At 44.8% G+C, this 18,721-nt stretch overlaps 1 protein-coding gene across 2 annotated transcripts; it reads right to left on the bottom strand.

The window, feature by feature from the left end:
• Positions 1 to 1,765: 1,765 nt before the first annotated feature.
• Positions 1,766 to 18,666, bottom strand: LOC105493422 (GPN-loop GTPase 3). 2 transcript variants are annotated; one of them, XM_011761043.3, is made up of 8 exons: positions 18,464 to 18,666; positions 14,824 to 14,932; positions 9,830 to 9,997; positions 7,334 to 7,458; positions 5,664 to 5,779; positions 5,438 to 5,534; positions 3,599 to 3,727; positions 1,766 to 2,316 (listed from the first exon to the last, which is right to left on the bottom strand). In XM_011761043.3, the coding sequence occupies exons 1-8, from the start codon at positions 18,626 to 18,628 to the stop codon at positions 2,254 to 2,256; spliced, it is 972 nt and encodes a 323-aa protein (XP_011759345.1). In that variant the 5' UTR covers positions 18,629 to 18,666; the 3' UTR covers positions 1,766 to 2,253. The 2 variants fall into 2 exon arrangements, with proteins under 2 accessions (XP_011759345.1, XP_011759344.2); XM_011761042.2 differs by lacking the exon at positions 18,464 to 18,666 and adding an exon at positions 18,148 to 18,367.
• Between the last annotated feature and the right edge of the window lie 55 nt (positions 18,667 to 18,721).

Below are 18,721 nucleotides of genomic sequence, written 5' to 3'. Positions count from 1 at the left end.
TTGAACCTGGGAGGCGGAGTTTGCGGTGAGCCAAGATCGTGCCGCTGCACTCTAGCCTGGGTGAGAGTGTGACTCTATCTTAAACAAACAAACAAAACACCTTTCCTGTGAAGCCGCCTCTGGTCATTCTGTTTTCAATTCACCCGACTCCAGCCCCATGCCTTATCCTTCTCTCCCGCTTTTTCCCTTAGTTCTTATGATTCTTGTATTTAGTTTACTCTTAGTGCTTGTCTCCCTATCCTTGTAAATGCCAGACAGCACTTCGCCCGTTTTGTCCCCTGGCGCCTGTAACAGTGATGGTATGTAGGAAACATCAGTATTTGAGTAAATGAATGAACCCAATGCACTGCATCTAAAAATGGAGAAACTGAAGGGCACTGGAATCTGAATCGCAGCTTCAATACATACTAGCTCTATAATTTTGAGCAAGTTAACTTGCCTCTGTACTTCAGTTCCTCACCTGAAAATGGTAGTAACAATATTTACCTCATAATTTTGTGACGATGAAATGAATTACATGTAAAATGCTTAGAACTTACATGCTTGGAGCATACCGAAAGCCCAGGAGTTTTTAACCTATTTATTACTAGAAAACTTACGTTAAAAGTCAAGTTCATTGCTACCTGAGAGCCATTTCTTCTGCCAGTTCGCAGCCTGGAATAGAGCCCCATGTTCCCACATCTGATTTCGCATTCAGGTGACTGGGCAAATAGCACCTTTTAGGCAAGGTCTTTTTTGACAAAGAGCCCAAAGTAGCCCCATAGTCACTCTCCATTTCTTTTCTGCTTTCTGTTCTTTCCATCCTCTCTCCGAGGTTCAGTCTCACAGCCCAGCATGACAGCCCCACGTGAGCAAAGCGCTGCCTGCACTGTGAGTCCCTGTTCTATCCCCAGTACCTGGCATCCATAGAACTTCAGTAAATTTGTGTAAAGAATCATGTCAGCCCTGCCTATGAGACAGTGAAATCCTCGAGGACTGGAATTGTCAGATTCATCTTTGAAACCCTAGTGTCCAGTGGGGAAGGCACTGGAATCGGGTCCTTCACTTTTTCTCCACAGGCACATACCATACTCTCTAGAAGCTAAACCAGGGAGGACCAAGAGGGCAACTGAAAAGCTGCCTCTCCTTTCTTCCCCTCCCATGTGACAATAAAGTTTCTAAGAATTAGCAACCCTGGGAGATCAGACTGTTTCCACACTCTCTATCCTCTAAGGGCCACAGGAAAGTCCCCAGGAAGCCCAGCATATCCCAATGTTGCCCACTCATCATGCTCCTCCCTGACTGGACCATGGTGTAGACACCCGACCCTTCCCTCTAGCCTGGCCCCCCAGGCATAAGCTACCACTGACACCTACAGGTCCTCACATTTTTTTTTGAGATGGTGTCTCACTGTTGCCCAGGCTGGAGTGCAATGGTGCAATCCTGGCTCACTGCAAGCTCCACCTTCTGGATTCAAGGGATTCTCCCACTTCAGCCTCTCAAATAGCTGGAATTATAGGCAGGAGCCACCATGCCCAGCTATTTTTTTTTGTTATTTTTAGTAGAGACAGGCTTTCACCATGCTGGTCTTGAACTCCTGACCTCAGGTGATCCGCCTGCCTCGGCCTCCCAAAGTGCTGGCATTATAGGTGTGAGCCACCATGCTGGGCCACATTTTGCTTCTTTAATTAAAATGAATCAAATTAGACACTGCACTGTACTTGTTATCTAGGCCCAAGAATCATTAAAAACCTTTCTGTTTCTTTTATATATATACATACATATCTCAAAACATAGTTATTTTTACTTTTTAAGTTATATAAATAATATACATTTTCAATACAGGAAAATGGGAAGATTCAGATAAGCAATGGTCTTATGTATATACTTGTAGCTTTTTCCCTTCGGACACACATATTTTGTTACAGTAATTCCTGCATCTCAAAAATAATACAAAAAGTGAAAATAAGTTTAGCCTTAACCTTAGCTCAGGTGCTAATTTATATTATATACAAATCTATGTGCATTCATTTCAATTTTGACTTATAAAATCTGAAGTGATGCTGTTATAACACTAAAAGATTCCACTTTAAACAGCAGCAGTTTCAGAAAAATTAAAAACTTGATTCAGGCATGTGGCTGATAAAGAATGAGGTATTACTTTTTTCATTAAAATAAGTAGCTTTCTACTACTGCATCCTTTGAAGAGAAGAATGTTCTACTGGTTTGGCCACAAGCTCTTCATGTATAGATGGTTACTTTCTAGTAAACTCTTCATTCATCCTGGCATTCTTGGAAATATTCGTCAAACATAGAGGAAGACTCATCTTCACGTTCCTGACACAATGGAAACACAAAATAGAAAATATATTTATTTCCCCTCAGTCAAAACTAGTATGTGTTTAAATATTTTTCAGGTAATACCCTATGTGGAACTAATTACCCAGCACCAGCTCCAGGTGTTGCTTACAGGTAACTGTTAATAGTAAGAAAAGGCATGATTGACAGATTTTTTTCCCAGATATGTAGTAAATTAATGTGCTTCTATCTCAGAAGCATTTCTCATTTGAATTTACATTCATGACGATCCTTGGCTAATTTCCTGTGATAGTGCTTTACTTCCCTGGTAGTCTAGTGGTCAGGAAAATAAAAAATAAAAGAAATTTAAAAAAATGCTTTGCTGACACTATCATTAGTCTTCTCAATGACATATGTGAGGGCAGCCCAATTTCGCCTCCTCTTTGCACATACACCCAAGCTCTGAATACACAGAAGCTTCATCATACTGCCTCAACAAAAATAGAGTAAAAGTGATACAGCTTGTGGAGCACAGTGTTAATTTCAGAGATCACCCAGAAAAGCCCAGTTAACTGCCATCAGTAAGACAAAAAACTAATTTAAGGAGTCTCCTGGATTATGCAAGAGTCCAGTGAGTGCTGGCAAATTTTTTTTTTTTTTTTTTTTTGAGACGGAGTCTCGCTCTGTCGCCCGGGCTGGAGTGCAGTGGCGCAATCTCGGCTCACTGCAAGCTCCGCCTCCCGGGTTCCCGCAATTCTCCTGCCTCAGCCTCCCGAGTAGCTGGGACTACAGGCGCCCGCCACCTCGCCCGGCTAATTTTTTTGTATTTTTTTAGTAGAGACGGGGTTTCACCGTGTTAGCCAGGATGGTCTTGATCTCTTGACCTTGTGATCCACCCGTCTCGGCCTCCCAAAGTGCTGGGATTACAGGCTTGAGCCACCGCGCCCGGCCTGTGCTGGCAAATTTTTTTTTTTTTTTTTTTTTTTTTTTGAGACGGAGTCTCGCTCTGTCGCCCGGGCTGGAGTGCAGTGGCCGGATCTCAGCTCACTGCAAGCTCCGCCTCCCGGGTTTACGCCATTCTCCTGCCTCAGCCTCCCAAGTAGCTGGGACTACAGGCGCCCGCCACCTCGCCCGGCTAGTTTTTTGTATTTTTTAGTAGAGACGGGGTTTCACTGTGTTAGCCAGAATGGTCTCGATCTCCTGACCTCGTGATCCGCCTGTCTCGGCCTCCCAAAGTGCTGGGATTACAGGCTTGAGCCACCGCGCCCGGCCGGTAAATATTTTTATCAAAAGCTAACAAACACCCCAAATCAGAAATTACCTTTGGTTCTTTAAATTCTAGGTCTTCTCCATATTGAATGGCAAAATCAATATGCTGCAATACAATGTTCATGCTTTCTTCATCTGACTGATCGTAAGGCAAAAATCGAACCATGCTGTAGTCATCAATCTACAAGTTGCAGATTTCAAGAAAAGTTCATTCTGAAGTTGTGCAAAATACATAATTTTCAACTTATATTTGAGTTTTATAACCATTTATACTTCTGAATAAAAACACTGATATATTTAGGGGAAGAGGAGGAGGAGGGATAGCTAGACACAGAGAGTAAATCATTGATTTTTCTGACTTCTGATTGGCTAGAACACTTGTTAGCTTATTACTTTAACTAGACACTGTTTCACGGCTATTTATCTGAATTCAACAACCACTGGAAATTTCACAGGAGCACAAACAGTCCTGAACTCTCCAAATGGCTAGAAATAATGAGATGTTAGTTAATTTATTGGCCACTACCAATAACTACTTCTAAATTAAACTGCTGACTAACCAGCCCACAGCCCTTTTCCTTCCTCCACTTTGCAGAAAATAGGGATGAACTGTGCTTTTTATAAAGGCGGCAAATGACTGGACACAGGCAAACATTTGACCAGGTGTTTAGGAAAAAAACCCAAAAAACTTCAACTTTTTTTTTTAATCTTTTTTTTTTTTTTTTTTTTTTGGAGACAGAGTTTTTTTCTTGTTGCTCAACCTCCGCCTCCCAGGTTCAAGCAATTCTCCTGCCTCAGCCTCCCAAGTAGCTGGGATTACAGGCGTGTGCCACCATGCCAGGCTAATTTTGTATTTTTAGTAGAGACGGTGTTTCACCATGTTGGTCAGCCTGGTCTTGAACTCCTGATCTCAAGTGATCCACCCACCTTGGCCTCCCAAAGCGCTGGGATTATAGGTGTGAGCCACTGCGCGCCTGGCCCCCTTTTTGTTTTTTTGAAATGGGGTCTCTCTGCCACCCAGGCTGGAACACAGTGGCATGATCATGGCTCACTACAGCCTTGACCTCCCAGGCTCAAGGGATCCTCCCACCTCAGCCTCCAGAGTGGAACTACAGGCGTGCAGCATCATGCCTGGCTTTTTTGTTTTTTTTTTTTTGAGTCTTGCTGTTGTTGGACTGGGCTGGAGTGCAATGGCACTATCTCGGCTCACTGCAACCTCCACCTTATGTGTTCCAGCAACTCTCCTGCCTCAGCCTCCCAAATAGCTAGGATTACAGGCATGCGCCACCATGCCTGGCTAATTTTTGAATTTTTTAGTAGAGACGGGGTTTCACCATGTTGGCCAGGCTGGTCTCGAACTCCTGACCTCAGGTGATCCACCCACCTCAGCCTCCCAAAGAACTGGGATTACAGGCATAAATCACTGCACCTGGCCTAATTTTTTTTTTTTTTTTTGAAACAAAGTCTTACTCTGTTGCCCAGGCTGGACTGCAGTAGCGTGATCTCCACTCATGCAACCTCCACCACCAGGTTCAACTGATTCTTCTGCCTCAGGCTCCCGAGTACTGGGATTACAAGTGCACACCACCATGTCCAGCTAATTTTTTTTTTTGTATTTTTAGTAGAGACAGGGTTTCACCATGTTGGCCAGGCTTGGTCTCGCACTCTTAACCTCAAATGATCAGCCTGCCCTGGCTCCCAAAGTGCTAGGATTACAGGTGTGAGCCACTGCGCCTGGCCTAATTTAAAAATTGTTTTTAGTGACAGAGTTGTTGCCCACGCTGGTCTTGAACTCTTGGACTCAATCTTCCCGCCTTGGTCTGCCAAAGTGCTAGGATTACAGGCATGAGTCACTGCACCTGGCCAAAAAATCCAAACTTTAAAAGCTTACCAGTCCACATATAGCTTTAGTCATTTTCTTGAATTTTTTGCTTCTTAAGTCACTTGTAGAATCTTCTAATAAAGAATACATGTCTGGATCTAAAAACCTTTAAAAGAGAGAAAGACTGATGAATTCAGGAGACTAGGTTTATAAACCAACCAAACTTCCCGTCTAAATAAAACAGAAGGTTCATCTCTGCAATTGAGATCTGATAATGGAAGAAGAGTGAACTCACTTCTCAATTTCCTTTTTCGCTTTTTTACTCAGCAGATCCATTTTTGTCATGATGTTGACTTGTGGAATTTCTAGAGAGATCATGGCACTTAGGGCTGCCAAGATGCCAGAAATAAACTGAAGGAGGAAACAGAAAAGGGAAGATGAACTGACTGTTGCCAACAAAGTTACCTGGCCTTTGCATAAAGAGTCTTCTATTCCTCACTGGAACAGAACTGGCCTAAATAAAAGAAATGCAGGCTGGGCATGGTGGCTCACACCTGTAATCCAGCACTTTGGGAGGCCAAGGTGGGCAGATCACCTGAGGTCAGGAGTTCAAGACCAGCCTAGCCAACATGGTGAAACCTTGTCTCTACTAACAATACAAAATTAGCCGGGCGTGGTGGCACGTGCCTGTAATCCCAGCTACTTGGGAGTCTGAGGCAGGAGAATCACTTGAACCCAGGAGGCGGAGGTTCCAGTGAGCCAAGATCGCACCACCACACTCCAGCCTGGGCAACAAGAGCGAAACTCGGTCTCAAAAAAAAAAGAAATGCTAGTTCAGAACATGTGGAAAAGGCAAAATTATTATTTTATTAAAAGAAATGCTAGCCATATAGAAAAAAAAAAATGTTCCCTAATCAGATGCTTGACCCTTGGTTCCCAAAGGTGAGGGAAGATATAGATAACATACAGTGATCACAAATCTCAATTTAGACAGCATTTTAATTTCCTTTCCCATCTACTATTCCTTAAGAGCTATTAATAAAAAATTTGATCTAGGTAGTTCATAAACTGGTCAAAAGGTCCTCAGAAAATTAAAAATAGACTTTTATAAAATAGCCATCTGCTTCAGTTTTTTCTCTCCCGCTACTCCCCCCCCCTTTTCTTTAGAGACAGAGTCTCACTCTGTCACTCAGGCTGGTGTGCAATGGTGCGATCTTGGCGATCTCGACTCACTGCAACCTCTGCTTCCTGTACTCAAGCAATCCTCCCACTTCAGCTTCCCAAGTAGCTGGCACTACAGGCACGTGCCACAATGCCTAGCTAATTTTTGTATTTGTTGTAGAGACAGGGTCTCACTCTGTTGCCCAAGCAGGTCTGGAACTCCTGGGCTCAAGCAATCCTCCTGCCTTGGCCTCCCAAAGTGCTGAGATTATAGGTGTGAGCCACTTTGCCCAACAACCTCAGTTTTTTCTTGGTAAGCAGTTCCTCTTAAATCTTTATGATATAATAATTTACTATTTTTGATTTACAACATATTATAATAATTTAATAACAAAAGGGATACTAAGTAACTCTGGAATCATTTGTGAAATGTTCAGAATCACACAATAATTAAAGGGAATTGTCATCTGCTTGTACTCATAGTTTAAAAATCTATAAGAGACTTTGGGAGGCCAAGGCAGGTAGATCACTTGATGTTTGAGGTCAGGAGTTTGAGACTAGCCTGGCCAACATGGTAAAACCCCGTCTCTACTAAAAATACAAAAATTAGCCAGGCATGGTGGCACGCACCTATAATTCCAGCTATTCAGGAGGCTGAGGCACAAGAATCACTTGAACCGGGAGGCAGAGGTTGCAGTGAGTTGAGATCACGCCACTGTGCTCCAGCCTGGGCAACAGAGTAAGACTCTGTCTCAAAAAAAAAAAAAAAAAAAAAAGAAATCCGTAAGAGATTTAGCTTCAGACCTTGAATGACTCCACCATGAACTGAGAATCAACAAGAAAAACTCCACAGACTCGGAACTCCCACTGCTCGAGCTGCTGGACCAGTTGTTTCATCACAGGCAGGTGAGTGTACAACTCAATCTGACCTACATGAAGAGTATTGCAAGAATTTTAGAAACAGCAAATATGTTAAATCATCAAGTTAGAGGAAACAAATTTTCCCCATAAGATGGATAAAAATAAAAGCCAACACATTTTTAAGGGGCCCACAGCTTCTCAAAGCAATCATAAAACCTAAGGTACTGCCACCATAGGACTCCCTATTAAGTTTTATGTAGAAAATGAGGTTCTCTGGTTGGGCAGGGTGGCTCATGCCTGTAATCCCAGCTGTGGTGAGTGGATCACTTGGGGCCAGGAGTTCAAGACCAGTCTGGCCAACATAGTGAAACCCTGTCTCTACTAAAAATACAAAAAAATTAGCCAGGCGTGGTGGTGCGTGCCTGTGGTCCCAGCTACTCCTTGGGATACTGAGGCACAAGAATCGCTTAAACCCGGGAGGAGGCAGCTGCAGTGAGCCAAGATCACGCCACTGCACTCCAGCCTGGGCGATAGAGTAAGACTCCGTCTTTAAAAAAAAAAAAAAAAAAAAAAAAAAAAAAAAAAAGAAAAGAAAAAAGAAAGAACGAACATGAGGTTCTTCACACTTTAGTTTTCTGCCAATCAATGTGAGTGCTACTGACCAGATACCATGGCTCACACACCTGTAATCCCAGCATTTTGGGAGGCTAAAGTGGGAGGATAGCTTGAGCCCAGGACTTTGAGACCTGCCTGAGCAATACAATATCTCTACAAAAATAAATAAATAAGTGATACAAAGATATCTATAGTTTGGGAATATTCATCAAGCTGTATACTTATGACATATATACTTTTCTGTGGGTATATGTATGGTCAATTAAAAGCAAGGGGAAAGGCTGGGCGCGGTGGCTCACGCCTGTAATCCCAGCACTTTGGGAGGCCGAGGCGGGCGGATCACAAGGTCAGGAGATCGAGACCACGGTGAAACCCCGTCTCTACTAAAAATACAAAAAATTAGCCGGGCGCGGTGGCGGGCGCCTGTAGTCCCAGCTACTCAGGAGGCTGAGGCAGGAGAATGGCGTAAACCCAGGAGGCGGAGCTTGCAGTGAGCCGAGATCGCGCCACTGCACTCCAGCCTGGGCGACAGAGCGAGACTCCGTCTCAAAAAAAAAAAAAGCAAGGGGAAAAAAGTGAGGGACATAAATGGTCAAAGCCAGGTCAGGCTCAAGTTGAAAATTCACAATTTGGGCTGGGCGTGGTGGCTCACACAAGTAATCCCAGCATTTGGGAAGCCGAGGCAGGTGAATCACCTAAGGTCTGGAGTTTGAGACCAGCCTGGCCAACATAGTGAAACCCTGTCTCTACTAAAAATACAAAAATTAGCTGGGTGTGGTGGTGGGCACCTGTAATCCCAGCTACTTGGGAAGCTGAGACAGGAGAATCACTTGAACCCAGGAAGTGGAGACTGGAGTGAGCCAAGATGGCGCCATCATACTCCAGCCTGAGTGACAGGAGTGAAACTCTGTCTCAAAAAAAAAAAAAAAAAAGAAAAGAAAAAAGAAAAAAAAGAAAGAAAATTCACTATTTGGCTTCAGAAGCCATGTGCTATTATCTGTCTCCTACCAGTCACACCTCATGACAATTGCCTCTTTATTATGCTCCAGCCACATCGGCCTTTTCAGTGCCTTAAAACAGCATTGTTCCTTCCTGGGAGGTGTTCAGCAGGCTGTGCCCTCTGCTTTCCTCAGCCTCCAGCCCAGCTGAAAGGCCGCATCAGATGCCTCTCTAACCGCCATTATCTGTGTGATCATCTGTACTATTCCTGTGGAATACTCAATGACAACTGAATATTAAATAATCATTTGGACGCTATTTCTTTGTACTGTCTTGAGTTCTGCCAAACTGTGAGCTCCATGAGGCCAGAGACCATGGCTATCTGTGCTCTATGGTATTCCCAGTGTACAAATCAAGCACTCAATAGATATACTTTTTTTGTTTGCTTTTGAGTCAGAGTCTCACTCTGTTGCCCAGGCTGGAATGTAGTGATGCGATTTTGGCTCACTGCAAGCTCCACCTCCTGGGTTCATGCCATTCTCCTGCCTCAGCCTCCCGAGTAGCTGGGACTACAGGCGCCCGCCACCACGCCCAGCTAATTTTTTGTATTTTTAGTAGAGATGGGTTTCACCATGTTAGCCAGGATGGTCTCGATCTCCTGACTTCGTGATCCACCCACCTCGGCCTCCCAAAGTGCTGGGATTACAAGCATGAGCCACTGCACCCGGCCTCAATAGATAGACTTAATAAGTCACAGCCATTGAATAAGAATAGCTTGGTACTCTACTGCAGTATAGTTTAGAGCTACAAATGCTCACTCTCCCTTCTCCTATTAAGGATGGAACTATCAAGACTTTAAGGAAAGCATTCAAATTGTTGATTCACCTGGACAATCAAAAAGTATATAGTCGTCCTCTACATGGCCAAGACAGTTCTCCAGCCAGTCAAAGTTATTGGCAAAGTACTCCATGCAAAATACCAATCCTCCATTGGGACCAAATCGCAGAGAATCATCCTCCATTACATCATCCACCTCGATCAGTTCCCGGATGTCTGAAAAGGACAAATAGGGCCCAGAATACATATGTCCCTTCAAAAATTGTTATCCTTACTAGAAATAGAACATAAAAGTTAATAATTACATAAAAAACTCATATGCAGGAAATTATTTATGTACATGGCTTTTCACTGTAGCAGTGTCCATCAATAGAGAAATTAGCAAATAAATTATTGTTCAGCCAGACAATGGAATACTACACAGTCATAAATGGGGAAAATCTCTTTAAGTATTAACAATAATACAACCTCCTAGGCATATTGTTCAATGAAAAATGCAAGGTACAGAACTGTGTAAGAATGCTATCATTGGTGTTAATAAAAGACAAAAATTCACTACATAGACATAATACATATACATCTTGAATTTTATGTGCACAGGCTATGAAAGAACACACCAGAAACCGGTAACACTGGCTGCTCCCAGGAAGGGGAGCTGATTGCTGGGACGCAGAGCTGAGAGGAAGATGTTTTCCTGTATACTTACTCTTTAGTACTTTTACGTTATGAACCATGTGAATATGTATTACCTATTCCTAAAAAGTACAAAACGAAAAAAAGAAAACTGATTACCATTTCTTTTTTTTTTTTTTTGAGACGGAGTCTTGCTCTGTGCCCCAGGCTGGAGTGCAGTGGCGCGATCTCGGCTCACTGCAAGCTCCGCCCCCCGGGTTCACGCCATTCTCCTGCCTCAGCCTCCCGAGTAGCTGGGACTACAGGCGCCCACCACCACACCCGGCTAGTTTTTTGTATTTTTTTTTAGTAGAGACGGGGTTTCACGGTGTTAGCCAGGATGGTCTCAATCTCCTGACCTTGTGATCCGCCCGCCTCGGCCTCCCAAAGTAACACTAAGGTAACTATTTCACCTCCCTGAGCCTCACTTTCTTTATCCTGGGGTAGAAGGATGAGAACTATGAGATAATGTATCAAAATCACTAACAGGAGCTTGGTGCAGTGACTCATGCCTGTAATCCCAGCACTTTCGGAGGGTGAGGCAGGTGGATCACTTGAGGTCAGGAGTTCAAGACCAGCCTGGCCAACATGCTGAAACCTGTCTCTACTAAAAATATACAAATTAGGCTGGGTGTGGTGGCTCACGCATGTAATTCTAGCACTTTGGGAGGCCAAGGTGAGGGAATCATGAGATCAGGAGTTCGAGACCAGCCTGGCCAATATGGTGAAGCCCCATCTCTACTAAAAATACAAAAATTAGCCAGGCGTGGTGGTGCATGCCTGTAGTTCTAGCTACTCCGGAGGCTGAGGCAGGAGAATTACTTGAACCCAGGAGGCGGAGGTTGCAGTGAGCCAAGATCACGCCATTGCACTCAAGCCCAGGCGACAGAGCAAGACTCCATCTCAAACAAAAACAAAAACAAACAAAAATAGAAAAATTAGTCAGGTGTGCTGGCACGTGCCTGTAATCCCAGCTGCTCGAGAGGCTGAGGCAGGAGAATTACTTGAACCCAGGAGGCAGAGGTTGCAGTGAGATGTCATGGTGCCACTGCACTCCAGCCTGGGCAGCAGAGACAGACTCTGCCTCAGGGAAAAAAAAAAAAAAAATCACCAACAGGAGAGGCTTAAAAAATTCTGGTATGGTTATCTTACTAATTTTTAGGAATCAGTATATAGAATTTTCTACCTTAGGTTTTTACTTATTTTTGTGCTCAAACCTACACTCTCCATTCACAAAGAATTGAGCTTCATTCACAGACACATTTATACTGACAACACCTTCCTACCCCTCCCCCAGCGATAAATAACAGATAACTGATCCAAATTGGGACAATAAATCTGGCTTTCTTTCTTTTTAGACAGGGTCTCACTCTGCTGCCCAGGCTGGAGCGCAGTGGCATAATCATGGCTCACTGCAACCTTGACCTCGTAGGCTCAAGTGATCCCACCACCTCAGCCTCCTGAGTGCTGGGAATACAGGCGCCTGCCGGCATGCCAGGCTAATTTCTATATTTCTTGTAGAGATGGGGTTTCACCATGCTGCCCAGGCTGGTCTTACTCCTGGGCTCAAGCCATCCATCTGCCTTGGCCTCCCAAAGTGCTGGGATTACAGGCATGAGTCACAGTGCCCATCCTAAGTCCTCTTTTTAACTAAGCTAGCTTAGAGTGGTTTCCGTTTGCTGCAACCAAATGGTTCCAAAGTAATCCAATGCTTTTTTCCTCAAAGATAAGCATTTCACATCTCTCCCTCTCCCTTCAATCTGCCTTTCCGCAACCTGCTCACTCATTAACAGAAATCAAAAGTTTCTCTTTGCACTTAGTGAGTGCAAAGAGAACGTCCCCAAACCTAAAACGACCTGTCTCCCTCCACAGGAAATGATTATCATACACTCAACAAAGCTGCAAGAGTCACCCTTGATTCCTTACTTTCCTATGCCTTCTTGGTTCAATCCCCCACAAAATGCTATTAATTCAACTTGCAAAATATACTGAATCTGTCAGTTTCCTTATATCTCCACCATGACCACCCTAGTACTGGTGTACACCTGGCTAACTACAACAGCCACAGTGCAGGTTGTACTTCTTTTTTTAATTTTGAGACAGTTTCGCTCTTGTTGCCCAGGCTGGAGTGCAATGGTGCGATCTTGGCTCACCAGAACCTCTGCCTCCCGGGTTCAAGCGATTCTCTTGCCTCAGCCTCCCGAGTAGCTGGTATTACAGGCATGTGCCACCATGCCCAGCTAATTTTGTATTTTTGGTAGAGACGGGGTTTCTCCATGTTGGTCAGGCTGGTCTCGAACTCCCGACCTCAGGTGACCACCCACCTCGGCCTCCCAAAATGCTGGGATTACAGGCATGAGCCACCGTGCCCAGCCATGCAGGTTGTACTTCTACTGTCAACCCACTAAAGTCAATTTTTCATCTAAGCACCTGAGTTATTTTTTAAAACATAAATCAGGCCAAGTGCGGTGGCTCATGCCTATTATTCCAGCACTTTCAGAAGTCAAGCTGGTGGGTCACTTGAGCCCAGGAGTTCGAGACCAGCCTGGGCAATGAGACCAGCCTGGGCCACATGATGAAACCCCACCTCTACAAATAATACAAAAATTACCCAGGCATGATAGTGTGTGCCTGTAGTCCCAGCTACTTGGGAGACTGAGGTAGGAGGATTGCTTGAGTCTAGAAGGTTGAGACTACAATAAGCTGTGATCAGGCTACTGTACTACAGCCTAGGTGACAGAGTGAGACCTTGTCTCAAAAACAAAACAAAACAACAACAACAACAAAGGCCGGATGCAGTGGCTCACACCTCTAATCCCAGCACTTTGGGAGACTGAGGCCGGCAGACTGCTTGAGCTCAGGAGTTTGAGACCAGTCTGGGCAGCATGGTGAAACCCTGTCTCTACAAAAAAAAAAAAATTATAAAATTAGCCAGGCATGGTGGCACGCACCTATAGTACCAGCTACTTGGGAGGCTGAGGTGGGAGGATGGCTTCAGCTCAGGAGGCAAAGGTTGTGAAACTGCACTCCAGCCTGCGCGACAGAGCTGGACCCTGTCTCAAAAAAACCAAAAAACTCCCAAAACATGTATCAAATGTCAATCCTTTCCTCTTCTTAAAACCCTCTAGTGGCACCCCACTGACAACAGGATAAAATCCCATCTTCTCATGTCCTGTTAGCCTCTACCTACTTCTTTCTTTCAGCGATTACGCTTCAGCTCACTGACATCTTGGCTTTCCTGGAGAACACCAAATCCTTTCTCACCTCTAGGCTATTTATTTATTTATTTTATTTTTCAGAGATGGATCTTGCAATATTGCCCAGGCTGGACTTGAACTCCTGGGCTCAAGTGATCCTTCCACATCAGCCTCCCAAGTAGCTAGGACTACAGGCACATGTCCCTGCACCCAGCTTGGCATATTTAATGATCTAAATGTTCCCTCATTTTGGAAGGCTTTTCCTCAGTCTGAGGAGCATATTACCATCCTTCAGGTCTAGGCTCAAAGATCCCCTCCTCAGAGTCACCATCCTCCCTAACAATCCTAGCTAAAGCAACCTCACCCAATGAGTACACTTCTCATGAGCCTGTCTGCAGTCATCACATTCTGTAACATGTTTATCATTTTGTTTACTGCCTATTTCCTAAAGGTTGGTGATGGCAGCGATAATGTCTATATTATTCTCTGCTATAACTCTGGTGTCTGGCATAAAACAGGTGTTCAACAGACACTTGAAAGAACAAATTAAAAGAATTTAAAAAAACAAACCCAAGCTCCTGACTTACAGTGATCAGCAACATACCACATGATTCACTACAGCAGGACTAAGGACAAAAGGGACAGAATGAAACGGTGCTGAGGGAAGTGTTCATTTACTTTTTTTTTTTGAGACAGAGTCTCGCTCTGTTGCCCAGGCTGGAGTGCAGTGGTGCAATCTCGGCTCACCGCAACGTCCGTCTCCTGGGTTCAGGCGATTCTCCTGAGTAGCTGGGATTACAGGCACGCGCCACCACGCCCAGCTAATTTTTTTGTGTTTTTAGTAGAGACAGGGTTTCACCATGCTGGTCTCGAACTCCTGACCTCATGATCTGCCCGCATCAGCCTCCCAAAGTGCTGGGATTACAGGCATGAGCCACTGCGTCCGGCCCCATTTATGTTTAAATCTTACATCAAAGACCAAGAAAGGATACTGTCACACATATCACCATGAACAGATGTGACCAAATGACAAGCTCATGCTATTTACCACAAAACCAGGGATCCAGACTATAAAAAGTAATTTTTCAGCTTCTGTGCTAAGCAGCTAGTACTCACTGCCTCCACAGCCCTTACTGTTCCTGAAGGTGGGGGAAGCCTCTGCTCAGGACTTACCAGCCATCACGGAGTAGTTGAAGTGTTCTGCTGCTGGATCCAGGTTTATAACTTGGACAGACCGGTTGAGGGCTTCACAGTGCTGGACCATGGTGGCACAGTAGGTGCTCTGTAATGTCACAAGGCATGAGAGGTTAAAGCAACAGGCAGCGTAGTGCTACTTTCCATACTCTGGAATACTATCCACTAAGGTCACAACTATGCCTTCACCAACCAAGAGGCTGACTGAAAACAAGGGAAAAAGATATCTGACTGGGCTGCAGATTCAAACCTGACTTAGACTCATGGGTAACTCTGGGGAATTTACTTCTCCACTCTGCCCCTAAACTTTCTTGTCTCTAACTGGGATGTCCTCCATAATCACTAAGGCTCCTTACTGCTCTAACATGTGACAAGTGGTATTTAAAGGGAAGACTTCTGGTTACATAGTGTAACACCTAACACAGTGTCTCTACCAGGACTTGTACAATCCAAACAAACCTTTAGGTAGGATGGTCAGGGATGATGTCTCTGAGTAGGGGATATCTGAGTATATGATAATGAGCTTGCCATCCTAAGGGGAAGAGCATTCCAAGATGAAGGAACGCCAAGGTCAATAAATAGTTTGGAGGTGGCTATCAGTTTGTAACGTTTGGTTTAGATAATTCTTTTTTTTTTTTTTTTTTTTTGAGACGGAGTCTCGCTGTGTCTCCCAGGCTGGAGTGCAGTGGCGTGATCTCGGCTCACTGCAAGCTCCGCCTCCCGGGTTCACGCCATTCTCCCGCCTCAGCCTCCCAAGTAGCTGAGACTACAGGCGCCCGCCACCACGCCCGGCTAGTTTTTTGTATTTTTAGTAGAGACGGGGTTTCACCGTGTTAGCCAGGATAGTCTCGATCTCCTGACCTCGTGATCCACCCGCCTCGGCCTCCCAAAGTGCTGGGATTACAGGCTTGAGCCACCGCGCCCGGCCTTAGATAATTCTTTATCTCTTATGTTGTTGTTACCATACTATGTTAAAATCTGGGGCTGGGTGCAGTGGTTTACGCCTGTAATCCCAGTACTTTGGGAGGCCGAGGTAGGCAGATCACCTGAGGTCAGGAGTTCAAGACCAGCCTGGCCAACATGGTGAAACCCCGCCTCTACTAAATACACAAAAATTAGCCGGGCGTGGTGGCATATGCCTGTAATCTCAGATCCTCGGGAGGCTGAGGCAGGAGAATCACTTGAACCCAGGAGGCGGAGGTCGCAGTGAACTGAGATCACACCACTGCACTCCAGCCTGGATGACAGAACAAGACTCCCGGCTCAAAAAAAAAAAAAAAAAATTCTAGGCTACTTGTCTGTGTCATCCTCTGTTTAAAGGCAGAGATGTGTCATTCAGTTTCCCAAGCACAGGGATTAGCACAATACCTACTACATAATAAATACTTGATAATTATTTCTAATTGACTTATTATGTTTAAAGATAAGCTCCACAGGGCAGGGATTTTGTGTGTACCTGTTTTTTTCCCCACACAACCTCCAGGGCCCAAAACATGCTTGGGAGAAAGAACATACTCAACAAATGTTTCTGATAGTAGGCATCAAAAGCTTATAAAGATACTTGTTTAACACAATCAGTCCAAAAATTAAAATAGACTATAGAAAAAAAAATCCATTTTGCTGTCCTCTCAGTGCCTTTACACATACTGTTGTCTCTGTCTGTATCTTTTTTTTTTTTTTTTTGACAAAGGGTCTCACTCTGTCACCCAGGCTGGAGTGCAGTGGCACCATCATATAGCTCACTGCTGCTTTGACCCAGGCTCAAGCGATTCTCCAGCCTTAGCCCCCCGAGTAGGTGGGACTACAGGCTCTGGCCACCACACCCAGCTAATTTTTGTATTTTTGGTAGAGACAGGGCTTCACCATGTTGCCCAGGCTGACCTTGAACTCCTGGGCTCAAGTGATCTGCTGGCCTCAGCCTCCCAAAGTGCGAGGATTACAGGCTTAAGCCACCACACCTGGCCACATCACATTGTATCTTAATTGACAGGTCATTATTTGTCTTCCCCAAAAGACTCCAGACTCTGGGTAAGTTAAAGGTCATACGTATCTTAGTTACATGTACATGTTTTTTACTCAGAATAACTCAACAGCTTAGAACAATGTGTTTGTTAAAAACTAAGGCCACACAACACCTCCACAGACTCTAGTGTTTCCCAGTTTTTCTTTTTCTTTTTTTGTGACAGTACCTCTGTCACTCAGGCTGGAGTGCAGTGGCACGATCACCACTCACCACAGCCTCAACCTCCTGGGTTTAGGTAATCCTCCCACCTCAGCCTCCCAAGAAGCTGGGACTACAGGTGCCTGCCACCAGGTCTGGCTAATTTTTGCATTTTTTTGTAAAGACAAGAGTTTCCCCGTATTGCCCAGGCTGGTCCCAAACTCCTGGCTCAGGCGATCCGTCCACCTCCACCTCCCAAAGTGATAGGATTACAGGCGTGAGCCACCACGCCTGGCTATGTTTCCCACACATCTGTTATTTGATCCATATCTTCACCATTCCCACTGTATTTGAATGTTCCTAACATTTCCTTAATATTTGTTTACAAGAAAAAATTTTATCCCTACTGTAAACTGAAAACCAGTTATATTTGACATAACGTGAAGTTAGACATAAAATTATATAAAACTTTTAAATGTTCTTAATTTTAGCTAAATACAAGTGCCTATTAAAAGCTCTGAGACTAAGAACTGCTCTCTGAAAAGACCTGAGGATTAAATAAGTGCTGAAGATACACACTAGCACCGAGCACAATTTCTCCTAAATGCGAAGAACTGAAAGAGAAATGAAAAGGCAACAATTTCCTCAATACATGATCTGATGCTCCTTAATGTTGGGTCCATGTACCACCTAAAAGCACCTTAAATACCAAAAGTCCATGTTCCAAGTTCTGAGAAACAGTAATTAACGAGACCCCACTTTACCCTCCTGGGAGCGAAACAGGGCCGGATTCTGGAGTTTAGACAAAACTGGATTTAAATTTTTTTGCTGGGCAAAGAACTTAACCTTTCTGTGTCTCGTCGTCTGCAAAATGAGAATGAGATCTCTCTCACAGGGTTGTTGTAGAAATCAGCAAGGCGTTTAATCTACTGCCTGGGGCTTAAGTATCCAATAAATATTAACAACTACCATTATTTCCCTTTCAAAACAACAACAAAAAACATGAAGCCAGACAGCATAAATGAGTTGCGTGGGGTCTCAGGGTTCCCAATACACATACCCGCCGCCTCGCTCCCTCAGGACCCAACCTCCCGCCTCCCATGAACCCCTACTTTTCTCTCCTTGTCCCCTCAGATCCTCACCTTCCCGCTGCCCGCGGGGCCCATGACGAGCTGCGCATACCGAGGCATGTCGGCTCCCGGAGCCGCCCGCCACACTCCCTCAGCCTTCGCGCGAGGCCCACTGAGTTCCGGGAAAGTGAAGTGCGAACCAATCGCAATCCACATTCTTTCTACGTCTCCATTTCTACCACACCTCCTTCTACGGGACAGCCCGCGGGCCAAATCCGGTGAGAAAAGCATCCTGAGACAAAAGTGGAGGGGTGAAGGAGATGATATGCGCGTGCGCAGAAGTAGTTGTTGGAAATCGGCCGTTGGGATGCAGCCTAAGCTTGGATACCTGGGTAATAACGGATAACAGATAAAGCTCCGCATCCTTGAGCCGCGTGCTTCGGTCCGTGGTTTGCGTGCAGACTTTTGACCTGTATGGTGACCCTCGCGATTTGCAAATGTGTTGAGGATCTGGAATACTGAAGTGGAAAGCACCTCTTGTTTTGGGGAGCATGTATATTTCCCTCCTGTGACGCACTGCTTCCACAGAGGTGCAAACGTGCAAACGCTCAGCTACCGCAGCGCTCCTGCCCCTCCCCCACCGTAA

The sequence above is a fragment of the Macaca nemestrina genome, chromosome 10 (assembly GCF_043159975.1).
Source record: "Macaca nemestrina isolate mMacNem1 chromosome 10, mMacNem.hap1, whole genome shotgun sequence".
NCBI lineage: Eukaryota > Metazoa > Chordata > Mammalia > Primates > Cercopithecidae > Macaca > Macaca nemestrina.
This window is presented reverse-complemented; position numbering and strand designations above follow the sequence as displayed.